The 26,322-nt window shown below is 48.3% G+C and overlaps 1 protein-coding gene across 15 annotated transcripts in view; it reads left to right on the plus strand.

The window, feature by feature from the left end:
• The window catches only part of Tiam1 (TIAM Rac1 associated GEF 1), a 344,338-nt gene that overhangs the window by 295,441 nt on the left and 22,575 nt on the right, over nucleotides 1–26,322 (plus strand). For all 15 annotated transcript variants that reach the window (XM_052157908.1, XM_052157899.1, XM_052157895.1 and 12 more), the window contains 5 exons: nucleotides 10,800–10,903; nucleotides 19,590–19,769; nucleotides 21,369–21,437; nucleotides 21,727–21,852; nucleotides 24,059–24,167. In XM_052157908.1, coding sequence (XP_052013868.1) covers nucleotides 10,800–10,903; nucleotides 19,590–19,769; nucleotides 21,369–21,437; nucleotides 21,727–21,852; nucleotides 24,059–24,167 — 588 coding nt within the window. The remainder of the gene's footprint in view (nucleotides 1–10,799; nucleotides 10,904–19,589; nucleotides 19,770–21,368; nucleotides 21,438–21,726; nucleotides 21,853–24,058; nucleotides 24,168–26,322) is intronic.

A 26,322-nucleotide genomic window follows, 5' to 3' on the forward strand; every position in this document is an offset into this window, starting at 1 on the left:
CCAGACGACTCTCGCTCACAAACGCTCTCTTATTTACCATCACTGTCTATTCCTTACTGAAAAGACCATTTGTATATGCACGGATTATTTCCATGAGAGTCTTTAAGGACTGTTTGCTTCTGAAACAGGGTCTATCAGTGTAGTCCAGATCAGCCTGTAATCATGGTCTCTCCCTAATTAGCTCCTATTTGGAAGCCTCCTGCCTCAGCCTCTTGAATACTGAGATTACGGTAAACTAGGCACAGTTGTTGTTACTGGAAAGTGTCCTTGTCCATAGGAGTCTGTTTTGGAAGGATCTGGGTGTGTTCTGTGCAGATACTGGGCCTCTTACCTTTGATGGAGTCTTCCACACAACACTGGCTTTCCTGTAACCCCCATGGACCAGGCACCTATGGAGGCTCTGCTCCACAACTACTGAACTGACCCTGGTCCCGAACAGCAAAGCTGCGACTTTGGAGACTTCAGGAGGAGATGTATCCTCTCCTCTGTTTTTTCCTAACCTAATGGCTGTAATACGGGGCTCGTGGGCCCCATCTGAGTCTCTCTCCCTCCCTTCTCCCTTCAGGAAGTGGAGTGCTTCCACTTCTTGATCTTCATTTAAGAGCAGAAGATAATAGGGAGATCGAGGAAACAGGATGGGCTCCCAGCCAGCCTGCCCCACAGCAAGGCGGAGATAACACACACTCAGCAGATGACCACCGTAGCACAGAGCGGTTGGACAATGGGAAGGCTGGACTCCAGCCTTGGTCTAAATTTAGAAGTAACTAAAAATAAAAACCACCCGGAGTAACAAGTTTGGGGTTTAGTGCTGAGATGTCTTTAAGATGGTCATGCTGAATGTTTAGTGGCCTGGACACGAGATCCAGGTGGGGAGCGTGAACACCTCAGGGACTCTGAGGCCCGCGAGCCCTGGTACTGACTGCATGCAGGCTTGACTAGGCCTTCCCCTGAGAGCCGGGACTGAAGGTTGCGATTCTCTTTCAAGCTGTGGTTATTTTTACACCTCTTTCTCATATAGAAGCCTGACCCTTGTAGGTAGAAACATCAGACTGATGGTTAAAAATAGGCCCCGAACCAGGTTCGTGGGGACTGCGTTCATTTTGATGTTAGCCCGTGGCCCTGTGGGTCCTGATTCAGCACTCTGTGCACCGTGTCCTCATTACAACGTGGAGACAAGAGGACACTGCCATCTTGCTAGGTCCATGTGACGGTTAAGCGAGTCAACGTTTGCTCTAACAGTAAGTGTATTAGAAAGTTTCCGTCCTAAGGCAGTCGCTGTCACAGAGCACATGGGGATTGTGTGACAGATAACCAGTCGCCCCTCCTCTGCTCCTGTTCTGTTTCCACCAGCAGCAAGTGGCTTCTCTGACCGGCTCCTTGCATACCGCTTCTGGCTGGCGAGAAGGAGCTCTGTATTCCTGAGCACAGAGGCCCCGGGAGACCCCCCCCCCCCCCAGCTCTGTGTCCCTCAGTTTCTTGTGTGAGTGATTCCCATATGTGCCTACTGTTGGAACCCTGTAGCCCACCAACTCTCCCTGTTTGTAGACTTGTTTTTCTGTCCTGGGTTCTAGTGACAAGCAGAGCCTGATACCATTTCAGGATCCACGTCATTGGCGTTTATGTTGGAAATCTGTTAATTGACCACAGAGTGCATTTTCTCCTCACTTTGCCTTTGTATGGCCTTGAAAGCCCAGGTCTGCACTGCATATTCCAAGACCCAGTTCCAGTCCGTGGCCATTTGACATCCAAAATTCTGACTGAATTCTACTGCCCCTCCCTTCAGTCTTCTTCCCCTTGCACGTGTTTACAAACACACCAGGAAGGGAGCCGAGGCAGGAAAAGGATAGTTCCCTCAGTGAGTGTGATTCTAGGAGGATCCGTGTTGTGAAGGGGAGGAGTGAGTGTGAGAACCTGCAAATGAGGCTTGTATAGGGTTTCCAAGAAGCCCCTACTAAGTTCTTTCGGGAAGTTCTTACGGAATTTGTTGTGAATACGCATCTTAACATTTTGGGTCTGGTAATTCTTTGGTGTGAGGTTCTGTGCATCCTTACAAGCCTTGTAAGATAGCAGTACCTGCCCAGTCCCAAGTAAAATGCCCTCAGAGTCTGCCGCTGCCCCTCCCCCTGAGCCCCGCCCCCCAGCTGCGCACCACTGGTGAGGTTTATTAGAAGGTCCATGTCTCCCTCATTCAGCTGTGTGCCTCAGCCAGCGTCAGTGTGAGAAGGCAGGCACAGAGCCTAAGTTTCTTAGAAGCTTCCTAAAACCTGTATGCATTGTGTTATTAATATGCTAGACTACCACATCCCTTTTCTGCCACGTGTGTCAGGAAAGAGAGAACTTATTTTTAATGGTAGCATCTTAAAAATGAGTCACTATTGTGGCATAGGATAGAGATGAAGAAGTTTATCAATAAGGCTACTTGCGGTAGTAATTATGAAAAAACTCAACTTCTATACAAAATTGTAAGAATTATCATTAAGTGGCATCTAGGGTCTCTTTTCAGAAGTTTTAAATATATGTGTAGTGCCAGGAATGGTGATAGAAGCCTGCCATGCTGTCACTTGGGTGACAGGCAAGATTACTGAGAGAGGTAATCTTAAGTAATGTAGCAAGTACTAGACCAGCCAAGACTACGTAGCAAGACCCCCTTACACACACACATACACACACACACACACACACACACACACACAGAGAGAGACAGACACACATGCATGCGTAGGTACACAGGCTCACACGCATACATACATTTACATACACAGATACACACACGTATACTCTTCCAAAATTCTGCCTCACTTAAGTTCTGTTATTAGAGTGACATTCATTTTGGTGGCAGTGCCTTTCTGATGCATCCTCCCTAGACATCTACTTGGCTGACTGAGGTGAAGCAGGCGTCTTGCTTTATTTCAGTGAGGGGTCTGCACTTTTGTAGTAAAGACACCAGGCGAGATTTCTAGCAGGACATTCGCTGCTCCTTATTTGAAAAGTGGCTATTCTTGCATTTTGAGCTAGAGAGAGTTGAGCCTGGGTGACTGACTGGTTCAGACCAGGCCCACATTGGAGAGCCCGACCTTTGATTAAGCTTCCTGCACATCTGTCTGCTGCTGAGAGGAAGCTGTGGGCTGCAGAGAGTGCAGAGGCGCCTCCTGCAGGAAGTAGATTCCCTGGCATCTGGGTCACAGGAAAGGCCCTGTGTTTTCCATGTTAGGCTGAGGCACTTGGGTTCAAAGGAGGAACTGTTTGCACCAGGCTTGGGCAGCGCCGGATCTGCCTGGTCAGTAAGTGCTTTCTGTGCAATACAGAGGGAAGATGTTTTGTTCTGATGTTCTGTGGAGATTTCCTGAAGCTCCCTGAGGGAGCAGGGAGGGGCACCACAAAAGAGCAAGTGCTGAGCTCTGTCTTCCTGCAAACAAATCTGGTCCGGTTCATTAGATTCCCGAAGCCTCCGGATACCCAGCCACACATGGCCCATGTTTGGCTATAAAGTTCGCAGCCATGTGTGCCTTGTAAGCTGTTGGCACCCAGGCTTTCTGTCACTTAGCACATGGCCTGCCTCTGCGGGCCCTTCTGGGGTGTGGAGGATCAAAAGGCCTTGTCTTGATTTGCAGCGAGAGTTGGTTGGTGATTTGCGGCGAGAGTTGGCTGATGACATCTGTCAGATTCAGTGTGTGTATAGGGGGTGGGGGTAAATTTACTGATGGGGGGCAAGCGGAGGCTTCATTTTTATGTTTTTAAAAATCTTTAGGGTTGGAGTGGGAGAGACAGCCAAGCAGTTAAGAATGGTTGTTTTCCTTGCAGAAGACCCAGGTTTAATCCCCAGCACCCACAGGGTGGCTCACAACTGTCTATACTTCTAGTTCTAAGAAATCGGATACTCTCTTCCAGCCTCTCTTGATGTCAGGGATTCACACAGAGCACATACATAAGGGTGAATCACCGGTGCACATAAAATAATTATTCTAGACGTCACTACTGTACTTTATAGTTTACTTTTTCTAAAAGCTCACGAGATTAGTCATGCCCAGATCCATAATCTCTGGATTAATGGAAATTAATTTCTACTTTGTGTACTCATGCGTGTGTGCACACTGCACTTACACGTCTATCACGGCCCACATGTGAAAGCCAGTGGCCAGTGTGCAGGAGCCAGGGCTCTCCTCTGCCGTGCACATCCAATTGAACTAAGGTCCGTAGGCTTGGAGGCCAGGTCTCTCTCTCACCCAGATTTGTTTCTTTTTGATACAGGGTCTTACTCTACCCGAAGGTGTCATCCAACTTACTACCTAGCCCAGGTTAGCCCAGCCTTGAGAGCCCCCTTCTTCAGCCTGGAGTGCTGGGATCCATACCTGGGCCGCTCTGCAGGCCCGCGCAGCACATGCTCCACTGCCTCGCGTGACCTCTTGGTCTCTGCATTTGTCTACTGCTAATTCTGATGACTGTAGGGGGTGGACATGCAGTTCTTTGAATCACATACATGCAGTTCTTTGAATCACATAGATGTGACATGACCGAAAACTAAAACAGAACCATAGCCCAACAGCCAAGTCCCAGACTACAGTCAGGGTTGTCAGTCTGTCTTGTCCCACCCCACCATCCATCCATCCATCAATCACAGTTTTTCTTCTCATTTAAATTCAAGTGTTAGTAATAACTATTTTTTAAAAAAGAGATTTATATGTAAGTACATTGTAGCTGTCTTCAGGCACACCAGAAGGGGGTGATGGATCTCATTACAGATGGTTGTGAGTCACTATGTGGTTGCTGGGATTTGAACTCAGAACCTTCGGAAGAGCAGTCAGTGCTCTTAACTGCTGAGCCATCTCTCCAGCCCCCATAGTAATAACTTTTAAAACTTCTTTTCCTAGGGGCTGGGGAGACGGCTTAGTGTTTAAAGGAGTCGCCACCAAGCCTGACAACCTGAGTTTGCTTCCTCAGACCCCCGTGGTGAAAGAGGAGCCAGTTCCTGAAAATTTTAGTTACACACACACACACACACACACACAGACACACACAGACACACACACACACACACACACACACATAGTAAAATAATTTTAGTAAAATTATTTCCTGCTGGGCGGTGGTGGCACATGCCTGTAATCCCGCAGAGGCAGGTGGATTTCTGAATTCGAGGCCAGCCTGGTCTACAGCGTGAGTTCCAGGACACACAGAGAAACCCTGTCTCCAAAAAACCAAATCCAAAAAAAAACCCCCAAGAAAATTCCATTTTTGGAAATATTTGAACTAGAGAATTCGCTTAACTTGAATACATTGATTATATATTTCATCAAGCCAAGGATTTTTTTCTTTATATTTAATTCTCACAAGGCCCACAATAAATGTGGTATGATCTGCGTGAGCGAAAGGTAAATTGTAAGGTAAACTCTTGTGCATGGGTTTGCATTGTGCCTGTCTCAGCCAGTGTGGGGGAGGGGCAGCCACTGACTTGCGGTGGCTTTTATTTGTAGTAGCTTTTGAGAGGGCCAGCAGGTTCTTCCTGAGGGTGCTTGGGCTTCCTCAGCCTCCTGCGGGAGCCTCCTCTGTGCAGGCCGTGTGCCGGGCTAGACACAGGTGGAACTGTTGCTTGCCCTGGCAGTTTCCTCAGCCCCCTCTGAGGACTGCTTTCTGGTCTTTTCTCTGATTTCTTTTTGTTGTTTTTTTTTTTGTTTTTGTTTTTTGGATTTGGTTTTTTCAAGACAGGGTTTCTCTGTATAGCCCTGACTGTCCTGGAACTCACTCTGTAGACCAGGCTGGCCTTTCTCTGATTTCTAACAGAGCTGCCTGTGAGGGTGCTGTTTCCTGGTGGGTGGGGGTGAGAACCCCCTAAAGGAGAGGACAGTTCCATCAGCCTCTGTGGTCTGGAGTGGCTCCTGTAATAAAGATAATACTGCTGGAGAGTTGTAGAAGTGAGTGAGTGTGTGTGTGTGTATGTATGTGACTGTGTGTATATATGTGTGTGTGCACACGTGTGTGAATGTGTATGTGACTATGCATGTGCCCACGTGTGTGAATGTGTGTGTGCATGTGTGTGTAAGCCCACTACGCCGAGGGCCTCCAGAGAAGGATCTGACTGTGGGAAGGAGATGTCCCCTTTCTGCTTGCACCCCCGTCCTGGGCTTCCCCTCGGCATTCCTGAAGCTGGAATAGTCACTTCCTCTGTCCTGATTTCTATGGTCATTAGCACCCAGCCCTGACCCATTAGTGGTTATCCTTCAGACCGCCTCACTGCCAGCCCAGCCTCAGGCCTCTGTAACCTGGCAGCGTGGGCCAGCCTCTGGGAGCAGGAGACTGCTGTGTTCCCCAGGAGTCACTCAAGTGGCTCGTCCGAGGCTGCATGACTGACCCCGCTCTTGCTTGTGTGTAATTGGGTCTCCATTACATGAGCCCCACAGACATTGGCTCTCCAGTGGGGCCTTCTCCACGAAGCCCACCATCCCCAAGACTGTAGTTTGAGGTTTCTTTGCACGGTGGGAAAGAACAGGAGCTATGCAGCCACTTGGGCCCTGGCTAGAAATGTGTTTATCTTCTCTTAGACTATGTCTACAGGTCAAAGCTAGTCATGACCCAGCCCCGTGCTGGGCTCCACGTAGGGTAAGAGGGGCTGAGCTTGGGACTTGTACAAGCCTCCGAAGGCAAGAAGCCCTTGCCTTCTTTCTCTCTTGCTAGTTGTATCTGCCCAATATATTTCTGCCGGGAGACTTTAAACTTAGATTGTTTACGTTTCTGTTTGTGTCCACCTGGTGCTGGTTTTCTGTGAGTGTGGTAAGTAGAATCCAGTGTTTTTCTTTCCTTCTTTCTTTTCTTCCAATGTGGGCCATCAAGGCACTTGGGACATTTGTCAGATGTTGGTTCCTTTCCTGACTGCACTAGGCATCTGCTGAGTACCACACTTCACCCGGGGGCGGGGGCTCTTCTGAGCAGTCGGTTCTGTGTTATCTCACTGTAAGCTTATCTTGGGTTTTCCTCTGACAGGGAAAGTACCTCAGTCTTGTTTTTCTTCTCCTTTACTGTCTTTGGTGTCACTGGACTTTAATTTAAAAGAAAAAATAAATTAGTTCTAGGAAAGCTGTTGCCAGTGTGGTCTGCCGGCATGCCGCTACCCTTTAGTGGACGGCTGCTTGTGTAAATTGCTAATTCTCAGGACTAGGGTTACGAAATCACCCATGAATCAAGCTTAGCCGTTATAAAGTTTGTATCTCCCTAACGGAGCCTGTTGGATTTCCTCGTTTATAGAGCGTCCGTGAGCTTGGTTGTGCTTTCCCTGTCTTGACGCTTCTCTGTGTTCCGGTCCATTTCGTGTACAGAGCGTTTTCCTGGGGCTTTGCTTTACGCTGGCTTTAAGTCTGTAATGTTTCTTAGCAGACTCATGTATTCTGACCTGTTTCTGGGATTTCATTCCTGTCTCTGTAATGTCATTTCATTTGTCTTCTTATTTTCTCTTCTCTTTCCTGAATTGCATTTTTAAATTCTATTTATAACTTATGTAACCTGTCCCTGTTCTTTGCCTGTTCGCTCTTACATTTTTCCTATCCCCATCACACCCCCCTCCTCCACCCCTCCCTTCCTTTACAAACCCTCTCCTCACCGCTCCCTTCCCTTCTTCTTAGAAGGGAAGCCTGCCTTGGATTACCTCTCCCACTGAGGTCCAACGGGGCAGTCCAAGTAGAGGGAAGGGAATCTAATGGTAGGGAACAGAGACTGAGATATCCCCAGAGCCACTCCTTAGGGGACCCACATGAAGACCAAGTTGCACATCTGCTGTGAATGTGTAGGGGACCTAGGTCAGCTCCTGCATGCTCCCTGGTTGGTGGCCCAGGCTCTGTGAGCCCCCATGGTCCCAGGTCAGTTGACCTGTGGTGTCCTTGTGGTGTCCCTGACCCGGCCGACTTGTCCACTTCTCTCCCCCACTCTGCCACAAGACTCCGAGCTCCACCTGATGTTTGGCTGTGGACTCTGCATCTGTCTCCATCCTCTGCTGGATGAAGCCTCTCAGGAGACAGTCATGCTGGGCTCCTGTCTGCAAGCACAGCACAGTATCACTAACAGTGTCGGCTGGGCTCTCTCCCATGGGATGGTCTCACGTTGGGGCAGCCATTGGCTGGCTGTTCCCTCAGTCTCTGCTCTGTCTTTATCCCTGCACTTCCTGTAGACAAGACAAATTTGGGGTTGCAGATTTTGTGAGTGGGTTGACGTCCTCTTCTGGAAGTTGGACGGACATGATTATTAACCTAGCAGAAACCAAAGTTACATTTTTCTACTGCTGTCCAGACATTCAAACAACTGTACAGAGCCTTTGAGTCTTAATTACTCTCAGCCTTGTTTTAAGCAGATCTCCATGAAGTTTTTAACACCCAAGTGTCTTTTTGGGAGAGGAGGTGGGGGAGAGGAGGTGGGGGGAAGGGGTGGGGAGAGGGGTGGGGAGAGGGGGGTGCAGGAGAGGAGGTAGAGGAGAGGAGGTGGGGGAAGAGGAGGTGGGGAGAGGAGGTGGGGGAGAGGGGGTGGGGGAAGAGGAGGTGGGGGGAAGAGGGGGAGGGGGGAGAGGGGGTGCGGTTTATATTTTAAGCCTTACCTGGGTGTCAGCATTTTATCATTTCGGCTTCCATGCCAGAGTTTTTTAGGATTATGTGTTTATTCTTTCTCCCCTGAAGTACATCTTTTAGAGAATTTTTTTTAGTGAGATAAATACAATCACCATGTTTCTAAGAAGTTCTTATTGTTGTCCCTTTATTGAAAGTCTTCGTTTCTTGGTTTCTAGGGACTGAATTTGGAGCTCTGCACCCCCAAAGTCTTATGTGTGCTTTTTTTGTTTGTTTTTTGTTTTGTTTGTTTTATTATTGTATTTGTTGTTTTGTATTTGTGGGTGTTTGGCCTGAGTGTATATCTGTTTACCACACGTGTACAGTGACCTGGGGCTGTAGTTACAGGCTGTTGTGAGCTGTCATGTGGTGCTGGGATGGAACCTGGCTCCTTCAGAGGAGCAGCCAGTGCTCTTGACTGCTGAGCCGTTACTCCAGTCCTATGTCCAGACTTTCAGTTGGTCTTCCCATTGAAATTGCACTGCCTGTGAAGTTTTATTTACTAGAGTAAGGTACTACTTTCAGATGGGCCTAACAATCCACTCTCTTTACTTTGATTTGTATCTTATTCCTCAACTGTTTATTTCTGTGGCCTCAGCTCTTATTTTTAGAAATTCTGTTAATTTGCATGATGTTTTTGAAAGCATTTCTTTTTTATTATTTATTTATTTATTTTTTAAATAATTCCAGCCTGGTTGTTTGACATTTGTGTCAGGTAGCTGGATTTCCGGTGTTTCATGGAGCCTTTTGCCCTCACAGGGATTTTTCTCTGTATTTGTCTGTTTGCTCAATTGTGGCTGTGCATGGCCCAGTGCATGCTGGGTAAGAGCGTTCACACTGAATTTCATCCTCGGCCCTCTGGTGTCCTGCAAGGCTGCTTTTGGCTTCCGGTTTTAGCATGTTCTACCTCTGCACGATCAGCAGTGCCAGCGCGGGTAGGCGTTACTGCTGTCCCCTGCCCCTGCAATGAAGGTCCCGGAGGACCTTGCGGTGTGGTGGTGTGAATGAAAGTGAGAACCGTAGGCTCATATTTGACTGTCTGGCTCCCAGTTTCCACCATGCTTTCCCGCCGTGATGATCTGGGCTCTAAAAGCTGTAAGCAAGCCCTAGTTAAAGGCCTTTCTCTGATAAGTTGCCTTGGTCATGGTGTCTCTTCACAGCTTTAGAGCAGTGACTCGGACCAGCGGTGATGATAGTCTGAGGGAAGAGTCCCGCCTTGCTCCCTTCTCCTCTCTCCCTGTGCCGTCCTGACCCAGAGAGTTGTTCTCTTTCATGTGGCCTCAGGGTTTGAGTCTTGGGTAGGAGTCTCCGTGTGCTCAGATTCTGTGTGAGAAGGGGCTGGTGTGTAAGAATCCAGGTATGAACCGTGGACCTGAGCACTGATAGGGAACATTCAGAGCCCTAAGAAGTATGGGGTATTAGGCCCTGTTCCATGCCTGAGGAATAGGAATCTATGTTCAACCAACCCCAGGAGTCCAGCAGCGATGGCTTTTGTTGTTCCCTGACCCCCATATGTGTGTGTGTTATGCATAAATTTGTGTGGGGGGGCAAGGGCATAGTTACATGTGTGTACAGGCATGCATATGCATGTGTCTGTTTGAGTAGGGGAGCCCCTTGTTGATGCCAGGAGTCCTCCTCCAGATTCTCAGCCCCCGTGCCTAGTCTGTCTGAATCTCACTCCCTCCTCAGCCCCCACCCCCACACCACCACATTGGCACTGGCATTGCAGTTTCAATGCAGGGACTGTAGGGAACAACTAGTCCATAACATTACTGTATTTGTCCAACATATAAAGGATAAAGATGTATATGAAATACCACAGCAGTGATAATGCAAATTCCATCTATTGAACCAAGACCATGACATGCACTCTGAGAGCCCTCCGCATACGTACACGATCCCCTCAGTGTACATACACGGTCCCCTCAGTGTACATACACGGTCCCCTCAGTGTACATACACGGTCCCTCAGCATACGCACACGGTCCCCTCAGCGTACACACACGGTCCCCTCAGTGTACACACACGGTCCCGTACACACACGGTCCCCTCAGTGTATGCACATGGTCCCCTCAGCGTATGCACATGGTCCCCTCTGCGTACGCACACGGCGTCCCTCAGCGTACGCATGGTCCGTGCTTACCTCGTGCTGCCTCACACCAAAGGTGCTCAGCCATGACTGTTCATGGTGACCCCTGCTTTTCTGCTCTTGTGTGGCAGGGCACAGCCTCTCCAGCGAGCAGGGCAGCAGCGCTGAGACAGCCCCGGAAGAGGGCGAAGGACCAGACTTGGAGTCTTCTGATGAGACAGATCACAGCAGCAAGGTGAGAGGTTTTCATTTTCACATCCATGTCCTGCAGGATCACAGCTGACAGGGCCACCTCCACAGCTGTTTGTGCTCAGGCTGCCTCTCTGTGGGTACTGTGATTTTACTTCTGAGATGTTACTAAGTAGCTGGATACGAAGTCCAAATTACAGCCTCAGTAACGAACCCATGCGGGAGAATAGAGGGCAGAAATCACTTGTAATGAATTGAAGGCCTCTTGCTTTAATTTCTGCCACGGCTGGAGCTTCCCACTAATGCCATAATTTCACCCCATTTCCTTCCTCCGTCTTAATTTGTGGAGGATGAAGAATCATCCTAAGTGTGCATAATTGAGTCAGCAGTGCCTTCTGCTGCTCGGGCTGGGTGATGAGCCGCATTGGAGCTATCTGCTCTCAGCTTTTGTTCAAGGTTCACTCTTTTACCTTAAAGGGAAAGGAAACAATGTTTTATTAAGCCAATTATACTGTTCTTCGGCTGAAGACTAGGAGCAAAAACTTTCTCTTGCTGCTTTGGTATAAAGCAGTGTGATGGTTGCCCGGGACTCTGGATGCCTCTCCAAGCTGCTTTGTCAAGTGCTGTGTGTGCAGTAGTAGCCCCTTTGCTCCTCAGTCCCCGCAGCCGGGAGGCGCTTTCAAACCAAGCCACTGTATTAGTTCCTTCTCTGCTGCTGTGATAACCCCCTGACCTACTTAAGGGAAGGGCAAGGTTTGTTTGACCTTATGCCTCAGGTCACAGCTGATAGAAATTAAGGCAGGCTCCTGAAGCAGAAACTAGGAGGAAGACTGTGGGCTGGTTGCTCCTGGGATCAAACTGGATCAGACTGGGATTCCCTCCCAGTCTCTCCATTGGGTTTTCATGACAGTGTCTGTCTCCTTATTCAGACCTGGCTGACCTTGAATTCATAGAAATCCCTTTGCCTCTACCTCTTTTGTCCTAGCATTAAAGGCTATACTACCTACTAACTTATTTATACTGTCCAGGACAATCTGCCTAGGGGTGGTGCCGCCCACAGTGGGCTAAACCTTCCGCATCAGTTGACAATCAAGACAGTGCCTCACAGACTTGCCCAAAGGCCAATCTGATCTGGCAGTCTCTTCTCTCCTGGGATTTTAGTCTTTATGGTTAAGAATTAGGGCTAATAAGGACAGTTACCTTGTCAGACACCATTGATATCTCCAACTGCTTATTCTGTTCCTTGACACTAAACAACTCAACAAATTAAACAAATAACAAATATTAGAGGTGGTCCTAGATGGTATAACACTGATCAGAAGCTTCCTCTGTGCCTCTGCTTCAGCTCCGACTTTCCTCGGTGACAAACCCTTTCATCTCCAAGGCGCTTTTATCCCAGCAAGAAAATCCTAAGTAAGACAAGTGCTCTCCCCCACTGAGCTCCTGTTAGTACCCTGTTCATAGGTTAAGTTTCTCATTTTAGAGATTTGAAAGCAGAAATTTCAAATTGTACTGGGCAGATTTTGGTGACTGGGTTCCACCGTGTATTAATAAAGTCACACTGATTTTATCTTTTGGATATATCGTGTGCCATTTCGTTTAACCTTCATGACACTCCTGGAAAAGATGCCATCAAACTCTGTTTTACAGAGGAGAGAAACACATGCGGTTCTGTGGTATTAGAAGCAAAAAATAAAAATTAAAATAAACCAGTCTTTCTCCAGGCCTTGCCTTATTGATGCCTCCATTTAAATTATCTGTAGCCAGAATGTTTTGTGCTGGTGTTAAATACCGGGCTTCATGAAAGAGGGAACTAATTTATTAGTGGGGCTAGAGGCCAATTAGATACACAGCCATGAACCATTCAGCCGTTTTCCTAATGCTTAATCTTCTTAAAGTGCCTCTTGATTAAGGTTAAATGCTTTGGTTGCATTGATTATATTGGTGTGTGAATTCATTCACTTTGAAGTTGTGTGCTGCTGTAACCCGGAAGGGAAGATTAAGCCGTGGCTGAATGCATGCACATTTATCAAGCTACCTAGTAAATAAATAGAAACTGGGTGGCGAAGTGGCTCAGCAGGTTAAGGAACCCGTCCCCAAACCTGACTACCTGATTTCCATCCCTGGGACCCACATGATCCTGCGAATTGTCCTCTGACCTCCACACAGGGGCCATAGCATGCCCCGCACTCAAACATGCCTGTCCCCAACAGAATAACAATAAATTACTTTTCCTCCTTGTTTCGATTTTAAAGACAGAGTGTCACTATATAAAGCTCTGGCCCTGCCTAGAGTTCACTATGTTGACATGCCCACACTGGCCTCGAACTCACAGAGATCAGCCAGCCTTCTAGGATTAAATGTGTGTGCCTCCATGGCCTGCTGTGTTACCAGTTTTTATTCTGGTGGGAAACGTGAGGCTGGAGACCCCATAATTGTCTTCTTTTTTTATTTTCATTTTTGTGGTTCCTTCCAAGTGAGCCGGCTGGAGGGGGAAGCTGTTGATGTTCTCTGCCTTTTAGATGCAGTTTAGCGGTGCCTGGCCTTTTGGAGCTGAGCTTGTGCTCTGAAGATGATTCAGGAATGTCACAGCGGCGGGTGGGGTTGTCACAAGGCAGGGGAGTCTGGTCACCTCTCTCTTTGTCACTGCCTCCTTCCTCTGGTGGCTTGGGGACAGCCTCAGGTCTCCTTGAAAACTCTCGCTTGTGGAATGAGATGCTAGTTAACTGAGCCCAGAGGAGCCCAATGTCCTGCCTTCCTGGCTCCCTGGTGGCTTTGACTTTTCTGAATTTTCCAGTTAGAAAATGTATTCGAATCATTTTCTCTGATCTTCCCATTCACTACCACTTCTCTCTCCCTTTTCACGAATGTTGTAATCGCCTGGGAAGCATCTGCTTTTGTAATTAAGCACCAGTGTAAAATGTGGCAGGGTGCACCCTCATCTGTGTGGTGGGGGAGCCTCGAAGTTGTAGCTGGGCACTTTTAATATTCCTGTGCCATTCGAGATACTGGCCAATCAGCTGATCCCACTGGCTGCAGGGCAGAGCCCTCGCATCCCACTCTGGGCTTTGTTTTCTTGCCTGCTTCGCGTCTCTCTCTCTCTCTCTCTCTCTCTCTCTCTCTCTCTCTCTCTCTCCTCTCTCTCTCTCTCCTCTCTCTCTCTCCTCTCTCTCTCTCTGTGGAACTTTTGTTGTTAAGCCAGATAAAATCATCAAAGCATGAGTTCTTATCCAAGATGTAGCTTTTGACAGCCTCCTGGAGCGGGGAAGCGGCGCCGCTCTCGGGGTTGTGGCCTCTGCGAGTTCTGCATTGCGATGTGGCCCTAGGTCTGCTCGGGAGAGCCAGCATGGGACATCCTGGTGAGAGAGCGCTCTCAGAGAGCTGGGAAGCAGCCCGGGCTTTCTGAGTATTTTAAGAAACTTCGGCTTCCTTTCTGAACGTCCTTACAAGGTGCTAGGAGGAATTACCATGAGACTATCTCCCTGAGGATGTCTTCACTGTGGAGGATCAGACGCAAGCCCAGGGTCGAGACCGACAGGGCTAGCGACTCTATCTACCGCACACTTCATCTGGTGAGCGAGCGCCTTGCTGTTTCTTTCTGCCCCTCGGGCTGCTTTGGGGAAGACTTGCTTCTAGGCTCAACTAATGGCACTTGTGCGTGTCCCGTGCCTCTGCGTTTCCTCCCCTTTCCCCTCGGGACACCCTTGTTAACGAAGAACATATATTGCAGTGGGTTTTGTAGGATGGGGTCCGGTCAGTAGTTTGCAAGCAGTTGAATTTTTATTGGGTCTTTATAATCTCGTTTTTTCTTAGATTTAGGCAGTAGAAGGCTGTGGCTTTTTAATTTTTTTATCTTCCGAACTATTACTGATGTTTTCCCCCTTTTCTTTTGGATGTTGAGATTTTGAACGTATTTTGTGACCGATTCGCTATGCTTGCCCCCATCTCTGTCTAGGGACTGGTAAAGCAGTGTTCAGCCTGCAGCTGGGACTGTGCTTTGCCCCCTAGGGTGCTTTGTGCCTTTGTTATGCTGACTTGCAGTGGGTAAGGATAGTTTAGCTTTAGCTGACCCACTTTGGAAGCTCAGCTCCGGCAGTAAATGGTAGGTAATGCTCCGAAAGGAAATGCATAGTGGGATCCCGCAAGGACCTGCTTCACAAAAACTGACATCCGAGCGTCATTAACGAAACAAACTTTGACAGCCCGGTCCGTGCCTAACTGCTTTTTGTTTGAGATTTGTTAGAAGCCACCCCAAAAGCTGGTGAAGTATTATAGGAACTATGAATGACTAAAGCCCTCTAAAATTGTGAATTTTTTTTTTTTTTTGCTTCACCATTCCTCCAAGGGGAAAAAAAAAGCTTAAATAAAGACTGTAAGATTTGAGGCCGCTCTCACTCTTTTTAAATCTGTGGGAAGTGTTAAATCGGTCAGCGTCAGAACAGTTTCAGAAGCTGCTCATCTGGAGGCAGTCGGTGCCTTCAGTAGTTGCATAACAGGAAGACTTAAGTATCTGGGTGGCTCCCGTTGATAGTGCTGTCCCTAGGAGTCTGTCACCTCCTCTGTTGTTCTTTCTTTTCATCTTGATGGGGGTGAGGGGGTGGCCTGGTGGGGTGGGGGGAGTTGGGTGTTATAAACACCGGGCCTCATGCTAGCTAGCCTTGGTAAAGGTGGCCCATCTCCTCCTTTGCTGGCTGATTCTCCGTTTTGTCTGGGGGTGGGCACCTCTGCCCCCTTCAACCATTTAAAACTCTGCAGTGCCCGTGAGTACTGCTCTTAGGTTTCTAGGGTGGCTGGTGACAATCTCAAGTGGAGAGAGTCTTGTGCTCCCTACTGGAGGTACCTGCCCTGTCTTCCTCTTGCGCCTTGAGCCAGGGCTGCTCTCAGTGGGAGCATGTTGGGTACACCCCACCCAGGCTGCCTGGCTGGGCACGTGTGTGTACATGGGTGTACAGTGCTAGGTGTGAATGACCCATAGCCACCTGGTAGCCAGCAGTGGATGGGCAGGGCCTCCTCTCTCCGTGCTGCACCTCCGCAGGTGACGCGGACAGGGTTCGCACTGACCTTGGCTTTAGAAGTCTGGCCACAGTGGAAGGCAGATGTAGGGAGCTGGTGATTTAACTGGCCAACCATATGTGAAACCAGTAGCTTAGAGAAATCCCAAAGGAGCACCAGATTTCATAGTTGCTTGAAAGGATATTATGAAGGTAATACTTTAACCAACCAAAATTCTCAAATCTTATGACATCCTTTAAATTCTCTCCAAACAGAAACACCCTACTCATTGTATCTCCATGTGTTGACTTATTAATTCTATGAAAGTTTTATTCATTTTCACATAACATGTATTAGCAGCAGGGAGAAGGGCACTTGCTTTAAGTCAGTACCTTAGGATACACCCGGAAGTGTGTACCTTGAGTTAGTGAACGGAATGGTGTGAGGGGCCTCATTCAGCTTCAGAGAACACTCAGAAATGGCCCTAACTAACAAAGAAGGAGTGGTTAGGCTGAGCGCTCTAAAGGGAACCCCACAGAGCTTTTAGGTGTCTCCCAAGAAACTGAGGAGCAGCTTCCCTTATCTTCAGGGGCTACATCTGGAGACTCTCAGCGGATGCCCGAAGCCATGGGGTGCACAGTACCAATTCCTGTTTGTACAGGGTTTCCTTTTATGCAGACATGCTGTTGATGAAGCTTAATGTTAAATTAGGTGCATTAAGAGATGGGTGACAACTAACACAGAGCTGTTGAGCACAAATCATGTACCAACATGAGTGCATAGGATATAACTCGCTTTGATAATATAGGATGTAGGATATAACTCACTTTGATAATACAGGATATAGGATATAACTCACTTTGATAATATAGGATATAGGAAATAACTTGCTTTGACAATAAAGGTTATAACTCACTTTGATAATATAGGATATAGGATATAACTCGCTTTGATAACGATTGATCTTGCAAGCAGGGTGTCCCCTGAAAGAGCCAAGACAAATGTAGTGCTTTCCAATGATGATGCAAAACTAAAACCTGAGAAACTGACCCAAAGATAAGGTTCATCTTATGGTGGGTCATCACACTTCACATGTGTGTGCATGTATAATCAAAATCACATATGTGTATGTGTATATATACATATATAAGTGTACACACACACACATACACATGAGAAAGGAGACTAGCTAGGCTGCTTAGGGGAAATGTCCAGGGAAACCTCTGGTTGTGGAGAACCAGAGCAGCAAGACTGAGATGCCACTTCACAGAGACCAAGGCAGTTCCCTTGTACACACTCTGGAAAATGGTTGTCTTTGGGTATTCATGATACCACAGAGGAATCAAAACCTCAAAAATCCCATTCCACACCTTCTGTATTTCACCTATGCGCCGTGGCACCCCCAGTGTGATGGACTATGTCTTTTGGAGGGCTCTGCTGCCAGTGTATGTCAGAACCTCTTACAGTGTTGGCTTTTGTGCAGTTGAGGGATCTGTGTGGAGTGTCACACAAAATCGCCTGGGTAATTGTCTCAGTGCTGAAGGTACAGGAAAGGGTATTTTACTGATAATTGGAATGTGGTGCTGGGCGCGTTTGTCATGGGACCCGTGTGTGAGGACAGCCAGCCGCGGTTACAGATGGAATTACAGAGGCATGGTGTAAACAGGCACCCTTGTCTGTTAGCTTCCTTGGCCAGGTGGAAATCAGAGCAACCCAGGGAAGTTGGTGGTCGGGTAGGGCTGGGCATTCACTCAGCTTTTACTGTCTTCTTCTGCACATGAGATTTTCTCCAGAAGGGCACGATTTTTATCACCACATAGCCACATTATAAAACGCTGCCTGTCTTAATTTTCATTAGATCCTTAAAAGGGGACGTGAACATTATGCTAAGATGGCTATATTTGTCCTCTTGTTTTTATTTTTATGACAAAGCCCAATTTGACATCTCAAGATGACTCCAAGTTAGTGAAACTTGGGGTCATAACTAGTTCCACTGTTTCTGCCCAAAGAGGCTTTGGTGATGAACAGGTCATTTTTCCTTTTTTAGCAACCGTATTGAGATAAAACTCACAGAGCATACAGTGCAGCCCATTTGGGTGAGCCTTCCGTCACCTAAGGCATGTTACATGTCTAAACCCCACGGTTCCCTGGGAGATACTGAAGTACCTGTGACAGGCGACGCTCTTTCTGGCAGTTAGCAGAGTTAGCAGGTAGCCATAAATAAGCCATGGCGGTGGAATGCTAGCTGCATGAGGCAAGGTCCGGCTCTGGGCTTTTCTGCCCTGCGCTGCCCCTTATGAGTCCTTTTGGAGGCTCTGAGTAACTCTGTGTTCTCCTTTGCATATGCAAATGACCCGTCGCCTTATCTAAGTCCTGCCCTGTGGAATATACCAGTTCTTAGCATCCCTGCCTTACTTGTTTGAGGAAAGAATGTTCTTCCTAGATGATAGAGGAATAATTCTTTATCCACACTACCAACCTCTGAGAAAATGCACTTTTGTGTTTAGGATTGAAATAGACAATAGAGGGACTAAAAAGAAAGGTCAGGTGGGAGGTTTCCACCCAACGCCATTGATGTGCCTTTGACAGACTAACATGGTTCCTTGCTCCAAAACAGTGCCTGTGGCAGTCAGTTCCATAAGACCTTTAACCTCTGCGCTCTGGAAACAGAGGCAGGCTTGGATGTCTGTGAGTTCAAGGCCAACTTGATTTACACAGTGAGGTCCAGGGCTATATAGTGAGACCTTATCTTTAAAAACCATCCCAAGCCAAACTCCAGGTCCTTCATCCCACCTTAGGTCCTGATTTTTAGGGTCTGAGCTGTGCTGTTGGGATGGTGGGGAGGCCCTGGGCTTCAGTGGGGTAAACTGCTGAGCTCACACCTTAGACCGCCGTTGGCATCACTCCGGAGGGTGGAACTGGAGAATCCTGGACTTGAGTTGGAGAAGGACATCTTGGGCAGTCTCTTCCGCCTTTCCCCTCGTCTTGTCCTGAGGTCCACAGTGGCCTGTCTCAGGGTTGTTCACCTTCTGTTCAGAGGACGGCGGGGAAGTTGGAACCAGTAGAACTCACAAAAACACAGTCTTCTGTCTGCACGTGGGAGTTTCTAGTGGCTACAGACAGACATTGTCTCCCAACAGGCTACATAAGTGGATAGTGTAGTCCTGCGACTCAATGAGAAGCCTTGTTCTTTGTGTTGGGTGGCATTAACCCCCTGCCTCTGTCTTCCCCTTTGTCAGTTTCTCACGGAATGGCTCAAAACTGACTTTGGGCTGGGGTTGTAGCTGGGTGTCAGAGCACTTGATTCTGAGACCTGGGTTCATTCCTGGTAGCATTTCTCATTATACCCTCCCCACACCCCAGTACCCCTCAAAATCACAGGCTCTGAGATGTGCTTAGGCCGTTTAAATTCCAGGTCCGCTGCTTCTTAGCTGTGCTACCCTGAATGAGTTACTTAGCCTCTCTGGGCCTCCTTTGTTTCAGCTGGTCAGTGGGCTTGTATAGCCTTCTCACACCCTGTGAGTGTTAAGTACCTCAGGCTGGTGTCCCTGATGGACGCTCACTTGCTAGCCTTTGCTGGTATAGTTAGCAGCACTCAAGGCCCTTAGGTGTGGAGCAGTATGGGGAACAGGAGCGGTAAAAACACATGTGATATTTCCTTATGTTGAAAATGCCTTGTGGGGGTCGGGGGTCCCAGCAAGGCTCCCTGCTGAGGTGACACTATCTGTTGTGCCCCACAGAGCACTGAACAGGTCGCAGCGTTTTGCCGGAGCCTGCACGAGATGAGCCCCTCTGACTCGAGCCCGTCCCCTCAGGATGCCACGAGCCCTCAGCTGGCAACCACACGACAACTGTCGGATGCGGATAAACTGCGCAAGGTGATCTGTGAACTGCTGGAGACTGAGCGCACCTATGTGAAAGTACGTCTGCCTCCAGGGCCCTCAGCCTCCAAACCCCTCAGCCGCCAGCCTCCCCAGCCTCTAAACCCCTCAGACCCCCAGCCTCCTCAGTCTCCAAACCCCTCAGCCCCCCAGCCTCCCCAGCCTCCAAACCTCTCAGCCCCCCCAGCCTCCTCAGCCTCTAAACCCCTCAGCCCCACAGCCTCCCCAGCCTCTAAACCCCTCAGACCCCCAGCCTCCTCAGCCTCCAAACCCCTCAGCCCCCCAGCCTCCCCAGCCTCCAAACCCCTCAGCCCCCCAGCCTCCCCAGCCTCCAAACCCCTCAGCCCCCCAGCCTCCCCAGCCTCCAAACCCCTCAGCCCCCCAGCCTCCCCAGCCTCCAAACCCCTTAGCCCCACAGCCTCCCCAGCCTCCAAACAACCCCCTAGCCTCCCCAGCCTCCAAATCCCTATCCCCAGCCTCAAGGCCTCACCTATCTTCTCTTCAGGAAACAATAAAGTAGGTCACTGCAGTCACCAAGGTCCAAATATGGATGTTGAGATCTTGAATATTGATTAACATTGATTGTTAGTTATTTTATATATTTATTTGATTGGTGAATATTAAATCATTTTTCTGACTTTTCTAACTGTATTATAAGCTACTACTGTATCTGAATTTAGGGCCTGGTGAGATGGCTCAGTGGGTATGAACACTTGAGGACATAAACACATGAGTTCAAATCCCCGGCACCCACACAGCTGCACTTGTCTGTAATGCCTCAGACAGTCATGGTTCAGACAGTGGTTCAGTGAGAGACCCTTTCTCAAGGGAACAGGTGGGAAGTGCTGGGAGGTCACCTGACAACTTTGTCTGGCCTCTCCAGACACATGCTAGGTATTCAGCCGTGCACACACACACCGCCTATATAACACACGCACACACCCACACACAGGTGCACTGTGCACACACACACACATACATGCAAACTGAATTTAATTGCTTTTAAAATGGAGGATTCTAATTGATGAGAATTGGTAAGAAAATTTTGTAATCAGTCATAAAGTTTCTAAACACAACACATATTGTGAGTCTAGGTGCAAGGGTCACACCTGTTCCCTGTGTCTTATTAATTGTTCTATTCCTACCGCAGCCAACAGCAGTGTCATCTGGTTGCTTTTTGTTTTTCTAAGTCAGGGTTTCACCCTGGAGCCCAAACTGGCCCTGAATTAAAAATAATTCCGCTTCAGCCTCTCATATACTAGGATCGCAGACCTATGCAACCAGGACTGGCGATCCATTTTTAACTGCTTCTATTTCAGTCTAAACAAGGCTAAATATTGTAAGTCTAGCATATTGTGACCCGTAGTCCATATCCAGCCTTGCCTGTTTTTACAAATAAAGCTTTATTGGGACACAGTCATGTCCATTTTGTATGTAGCTGCTTAGCCTGCCCTCAGAGTGTATCGTGAGTTTAAGAATTGATTTCAGAAGCGCCCTGGGGCCTGCAGGGTCTGTGGTCCTTATAGAAGGAGCCCGCCTCTTCCTGTGGTGATGGGCTTTCGTCACTGGCTCCTCTGATTCCCGGACACAGTTTATCTTTTCATCCCAGAGATAATGAAATGTCCTTCCAATTTGTAGGACTTAAACTGCCTCATGGAGAGATACCTGAAGCCCCTTCAGAAGGAGACCTTTCTCACCCAGGATGAGGTATGGTGGGGCTGTCTTGATCTTGTGAGGGGCGCGCTGCTGTTGATGTGCTGGTGAAGATGGGAGACTGAGCACTTTGAACACTAAGGGGTGGGGCACATCTTGAATCCATTTGGTCATAGCCGGTCAGATGCAGCTTGTTAAGTAAGTCTTGATGTACACTTGAACAAGAGGGACTGCCCCATTCTCTAATAGTAGACTCCTTAGGACTCAGAGATCGAGCAGTCAGGCCCGAATACAGTTGGTGAGTTGTTATATGGGGTAGACTAAATTCTTTTTCATTTTCTAGCTTGACGTACTCTTTGGAAATTTAACCGAAATGGTGGAGTTTCAAGTCGAGTTCCTTAAAACTCTAGAAGATGGAGTAAGACTGGTCCCTGACTTGGAAAAGCTTGAGAAGGTTGACCAATTCAAGGTGAGCCTGTCCTCAGCTGCTAAAGCTGCCCGTCTGTGCTGCTGTCGCCTGTCTTGTGGGTTGGGAAGAGTACCCAATGCTGGGCTGCAGGTAGAGTTCTGATCTTCCTGTGCTCTCAGGACTGAGACCCTCACAGGACTTCCCAGGGGGCGACGTTCTGAAGGAGATGGGTGGGGGATGGGGGTGGGGATGGGGGGGTGGGGGGAGAGACCCAGCTGTCTGATGCTGTTGACTTGATTAAGCTTATTTAGCTGCCACGGTCTCCTTCGGAAGCAGCATGGACCTGAAGGCCACATTAACTAGTAACAACATTAAACTAGCCCCTCGGGTCTCTTAGTAAAGTGAGCCCATCCTGTTCTGGGGAGCTTTGATGGACATACTGATCCCTGTCCAGACGCACAGTGTCCTCGTGGTCTTAGTGAGAACTGTGACTGTCCCCCAGGAAGGGTGACTCACGTGTGGCTCATTTCCTCTCCCCTGGTTCAAATTCCCTGGCAGGAATTTCCTGTTCCAAATTTCAAATCAGCAAAACTCACAGGTGTGTGTGCTGCCTTACATGTCACATGCCTTACATGTCACACCTCCTGTGCTTTTAACACCAGGATCAGCCGTGATGTCATAGACAAAGCACCACCCATATTTAAAGTATAGGATCTGAGACGCACATGCACGCGCACACATGCGCACACATTTCCAAGTGCCCATGAAGCGGTCACTGTAGTTAGGACAATGACATAATCATCTCTGAAAGTCAGTTCCTGTCGCTTGTGATTTCCCACTCCCACCTGGCACTGCCGCCCACCCCGCAGCCAGCCCTGCTTCCTGATAACAGGCACATTCACATCTGCCTACTGGACCTTCCTCATGGACTCTACAGTGCAGTGGGCACTGGGCAGAGCAGGGTGGGGGTCTCTCCCATCGTGTCATGTGCACCACATATCGGAGACACTGTTTTTCTCTGGTTACTGCATGGTAAACGCTTAGTAACCGTTACTGTAAACCAAGGGGTGTTGCTTCGTTGGCCTTCCCAGCTTTTCCTGTTTAGTTTGTGATCATGACTCGGACAGCCACTTCTTACATAGTCCTGCAGCCATGGCCCTAGAGAAGCAGAGGAAAAGCTGAACATGGAGAAGAGATTTCAGGTCTCTGATTATTGTGGATGCCAGTTAAGTGTGGTCTAAAGTAGACATTGTCTTTACTAGTAGACTGCCTGAACTTCCTCCATGCTGTGTTAGGGAAACTGCGTGTCTGGGAGGCCAGGTTATCGTTCATGTCTTAGGTCCTAAGCCCTTGCTTGGACCCTGACTTTTAATTCTTTTTAAGATATTTGTTGTTGTTGTTGTTGTTGTGTGCACACACACGTGCCACGGTGAGCATTTGGAGGCCAGTCAGCTCCCCCTTCCACCCTCCCATGGGTCCCAGGGACAAAGGTTCCCAGGTTCGTAGCAGGTAGTTATAACTGCTGACTCATCGCATCAGTTCTGTGTTTTCATCCTAAGCCTAAATGAAGAAAGCCCCTCCCTGAGCAAGGCCAGACCCTCGTGGACCTTCTGGAAGATGGTTTTTTGAGGCTCACTCTTCGTTCGTAGGTCAAATGGGTGGGCTAGAAAGCCACACACCAAGTGAATCTGTCCTGACAAGGAAGGTCTGTCCCAGAGCGATCCCCTTGGGGCAGTGTGTCCAGGCTGTAGAGATGGCGCCTGCCTTCTGCGCTGGTGTTACTTAGGGTCTCACTAAGAAACTAAGTGCCTGGGAAAAGATGAGGCCTTTGGGGAGAGTGGAGGTGGTAACCAGGGAAATGTCTTTTCTGATTTGGAGGCCTAAGCCTTTCCTGCGTTTCTCCGCTTTGTCCCTTCAGTCTCCCTCTGAAATCTCTTCTCCATGTTCAGTCGGAGCTCATGGGGGGTGGGGGGGAGTTAGGATGTTTCTGCCTTTCCAAAAGTCTATAATTTTCTTTCTCATCAGCATTCAAACATCTCATACAGGTTATTCAACACTGAGAAGATACAATCCAGCATCAGTAGAACCCATTTTACACCAAAATCCTTCTTCCACAATCAATTTTAGGATATCAGTGAACAGCGAAAGGCTTCGACAGGCACTGAGGCCCGGGTTGGTGCAGAGAGAGGCAGAGGTGATCGCCCGGCCCTTGCCTCGTCTAAACGAGGAGGGCACGAACCCATTGCACCTTTTCTCTTTAATCTAGAAAGTGCTGTTCTCTCTGGGGGGATCCTTCCTGTACTACGCGGACCGCTTCAAACTCTACAGTGCCTTCTGCGCGAGCCACACAAAAGTCCCCAAGGTCCTGGTGAAAGGTAAGGCAGGGTCCGGTGGTGGACGCGTGTGTTGGTTGCCAGTTCACATTTGTATGGGTGGCTGTGGTGGGTGGCTTTGAGAGGCACCGATGTGCAAGGCTGACGTCCCCGTATGTTGTGATGCTGGTTTTGAGAAGGCAGATGTATCACTGCCTTGAATTCATCATTTACCAGTTTTCTCACCCTGAAAGCTTTGACTGAGCCATCTTGGGCCTGGTTCAGCAGGCTTTCCTGCAGTGATGTACTGACTCCTTTTACCCTTCCTTCTCATTCATTTCTGTGACAACCCACTGTGCTTCACGAACTCTCTGTTCCGGAAGGTCGCCTTTGCTGTGCTTGTTTTCATGTGTGCCAGCAGCCGTCGGCACTGCTGAAGGATTTCAGTTATTAGTGAAATTACTCTTACTGAAGTCATCCTTTTTTTTTTTTTTTTTTTTTTGGATTTGGTTTTTTCGACATAGGGTTTCTCTGCATAACCCTGGCTGTTCTGGAACTCACTCTATAGACCAGGCTGGCCTCGAACTCAGAAATCTAACTGCCTCTGCCTCCCAGAGTGCTGGGATTATAGGCGTGTGCCACCACCGCCCGGCTACTGCAGTCATTTTCACACAGTCCAAAGTAGAGTTTTTATGTTGGGGGAGTTCTCTTACTGCCCTCTCCACTTCCTCCCCCCTCTCCTCCTCTCCCTTCTTTTCCCTTCTCCCCACTCTTTCTCCTTTCTACCCCCTCTATTTTCTCCTTCCCCATCCCCTCTCCTTGAGAATCAAACCTTGAATGCATTATGCGTGCAAGACAAACACTGCCCCTGAGCTGCATCCCAGCCCAGACACTTCCCTTGGAGGTTTTGAAAAAATAGAAACATCGTACAGCCTCCACAGATCATTGTGTGGTGGCCGGCGACACTCGAAGGCTGATCTCTCAGAGCTAAGAGAGGCTCGGCAGTCACCAGGGGCGAGAAGGGTGGGTTCGTAGGAAGAGGATGGGTGGTTAGTGGGAAGATAAACAGGAGGGACACATGCGGTCTGAGTGCACAGAGAGGATCTAGCACAACCATCAGGTAGAGCGCTCACCCCGTGCACAGAAAGCTTTGGGGTCAAGCCCCAGCGCCTGCAGGAGAAAATCAAAGCATGTGACAGAGCGGTGGTGGGTAGCACTAGTTAGAAGAAGCAGTGTTACCAACACATAGCGATGAGAGTGTTTCTGATGGGTATTCTGATCGCTCCCACCAATCATCATGTATGCATATATAAACAACACAGCCTACTGCATGGCTTTGTGTAGTTCCTGCATATCCATTTTAAAACCTGTGTCTGGTTCCTAGTGACAGCACACATCTGTAACTCCAGCACGCAGCAAACTGAGACAATGGTGGGTTGAGTTCAAGACCATCATGGGCTATCTGGCTAGACCTGGCCTTTTTTTTTTTTTTTTTAAATCCAGTTTATTCAAAGGTTTTCACAAATCAGTGTAAAGCTTACCACATGTGTATCATCCTGTGCTGCAGACAGAGGAAGAGCTTTGGAGGGTGGAATCAGTCCAAGGCGTGACAGCAAATGACCTCTGGAAATGAGGGTACTTTACCTCAACATTGCCCCGTGGCTGCCAAGAAAGCATCTGCTCATCAAGTGTCTGGATGAATGATTTCCACGTGTCGTGTTTATGCTTGCTACCCAAGAGAACCAGCTTCACTTCATTTAACATAATTTTAGGAAATGCTAAAATAATGCAGGTCTCCGGGTGACAAAAGACCGTGCCCCAGACAGTGTGAGGCATGCTGGGAGTGCTGGTCTGTGCGGCGGGGTTCTTGGAATTTCCCAGTCATGCGGTCTGATTTTAATCCATTTTCACAGCGCTATGTTGGCTGTGTGCGTGTGTGTGTGTGTGTGTGTGTGTGTGTGTGTGTTAAAACCTTTATTGATGGCTATTCATTATCAGAATGCCAGAATAGCCAGTATTGGAGTTTTTGCTTTGTAGTGAAGTTATACGTGCATTATCATTTTTCAAGCAGTTAGTACTTTTAAAATCATTAAGTTAGATTAAATTTTGCCTATGTGGATTTTTTTTCTCAATTTGCTAATATTTTCTCACATCTGGAAAACATACCATCACTCCCAACTGTCCCATAAAACAGTAGGCACGACCTACATTTCTCTAG

This window comes from Apodemus sylvaticus, chromosome 15, assembly GCF_947179515.1.
Source record: "Apodemus sylvaticus chromosome 15, mApoSyl1.1, whole genome shotgun sequence".
Lineage (NCBI taxonomy): Eukaryota > Metazoa > Chordata > Mammalia > Rodentia > Muridae > Apodemus > Apodemus sylvaticus.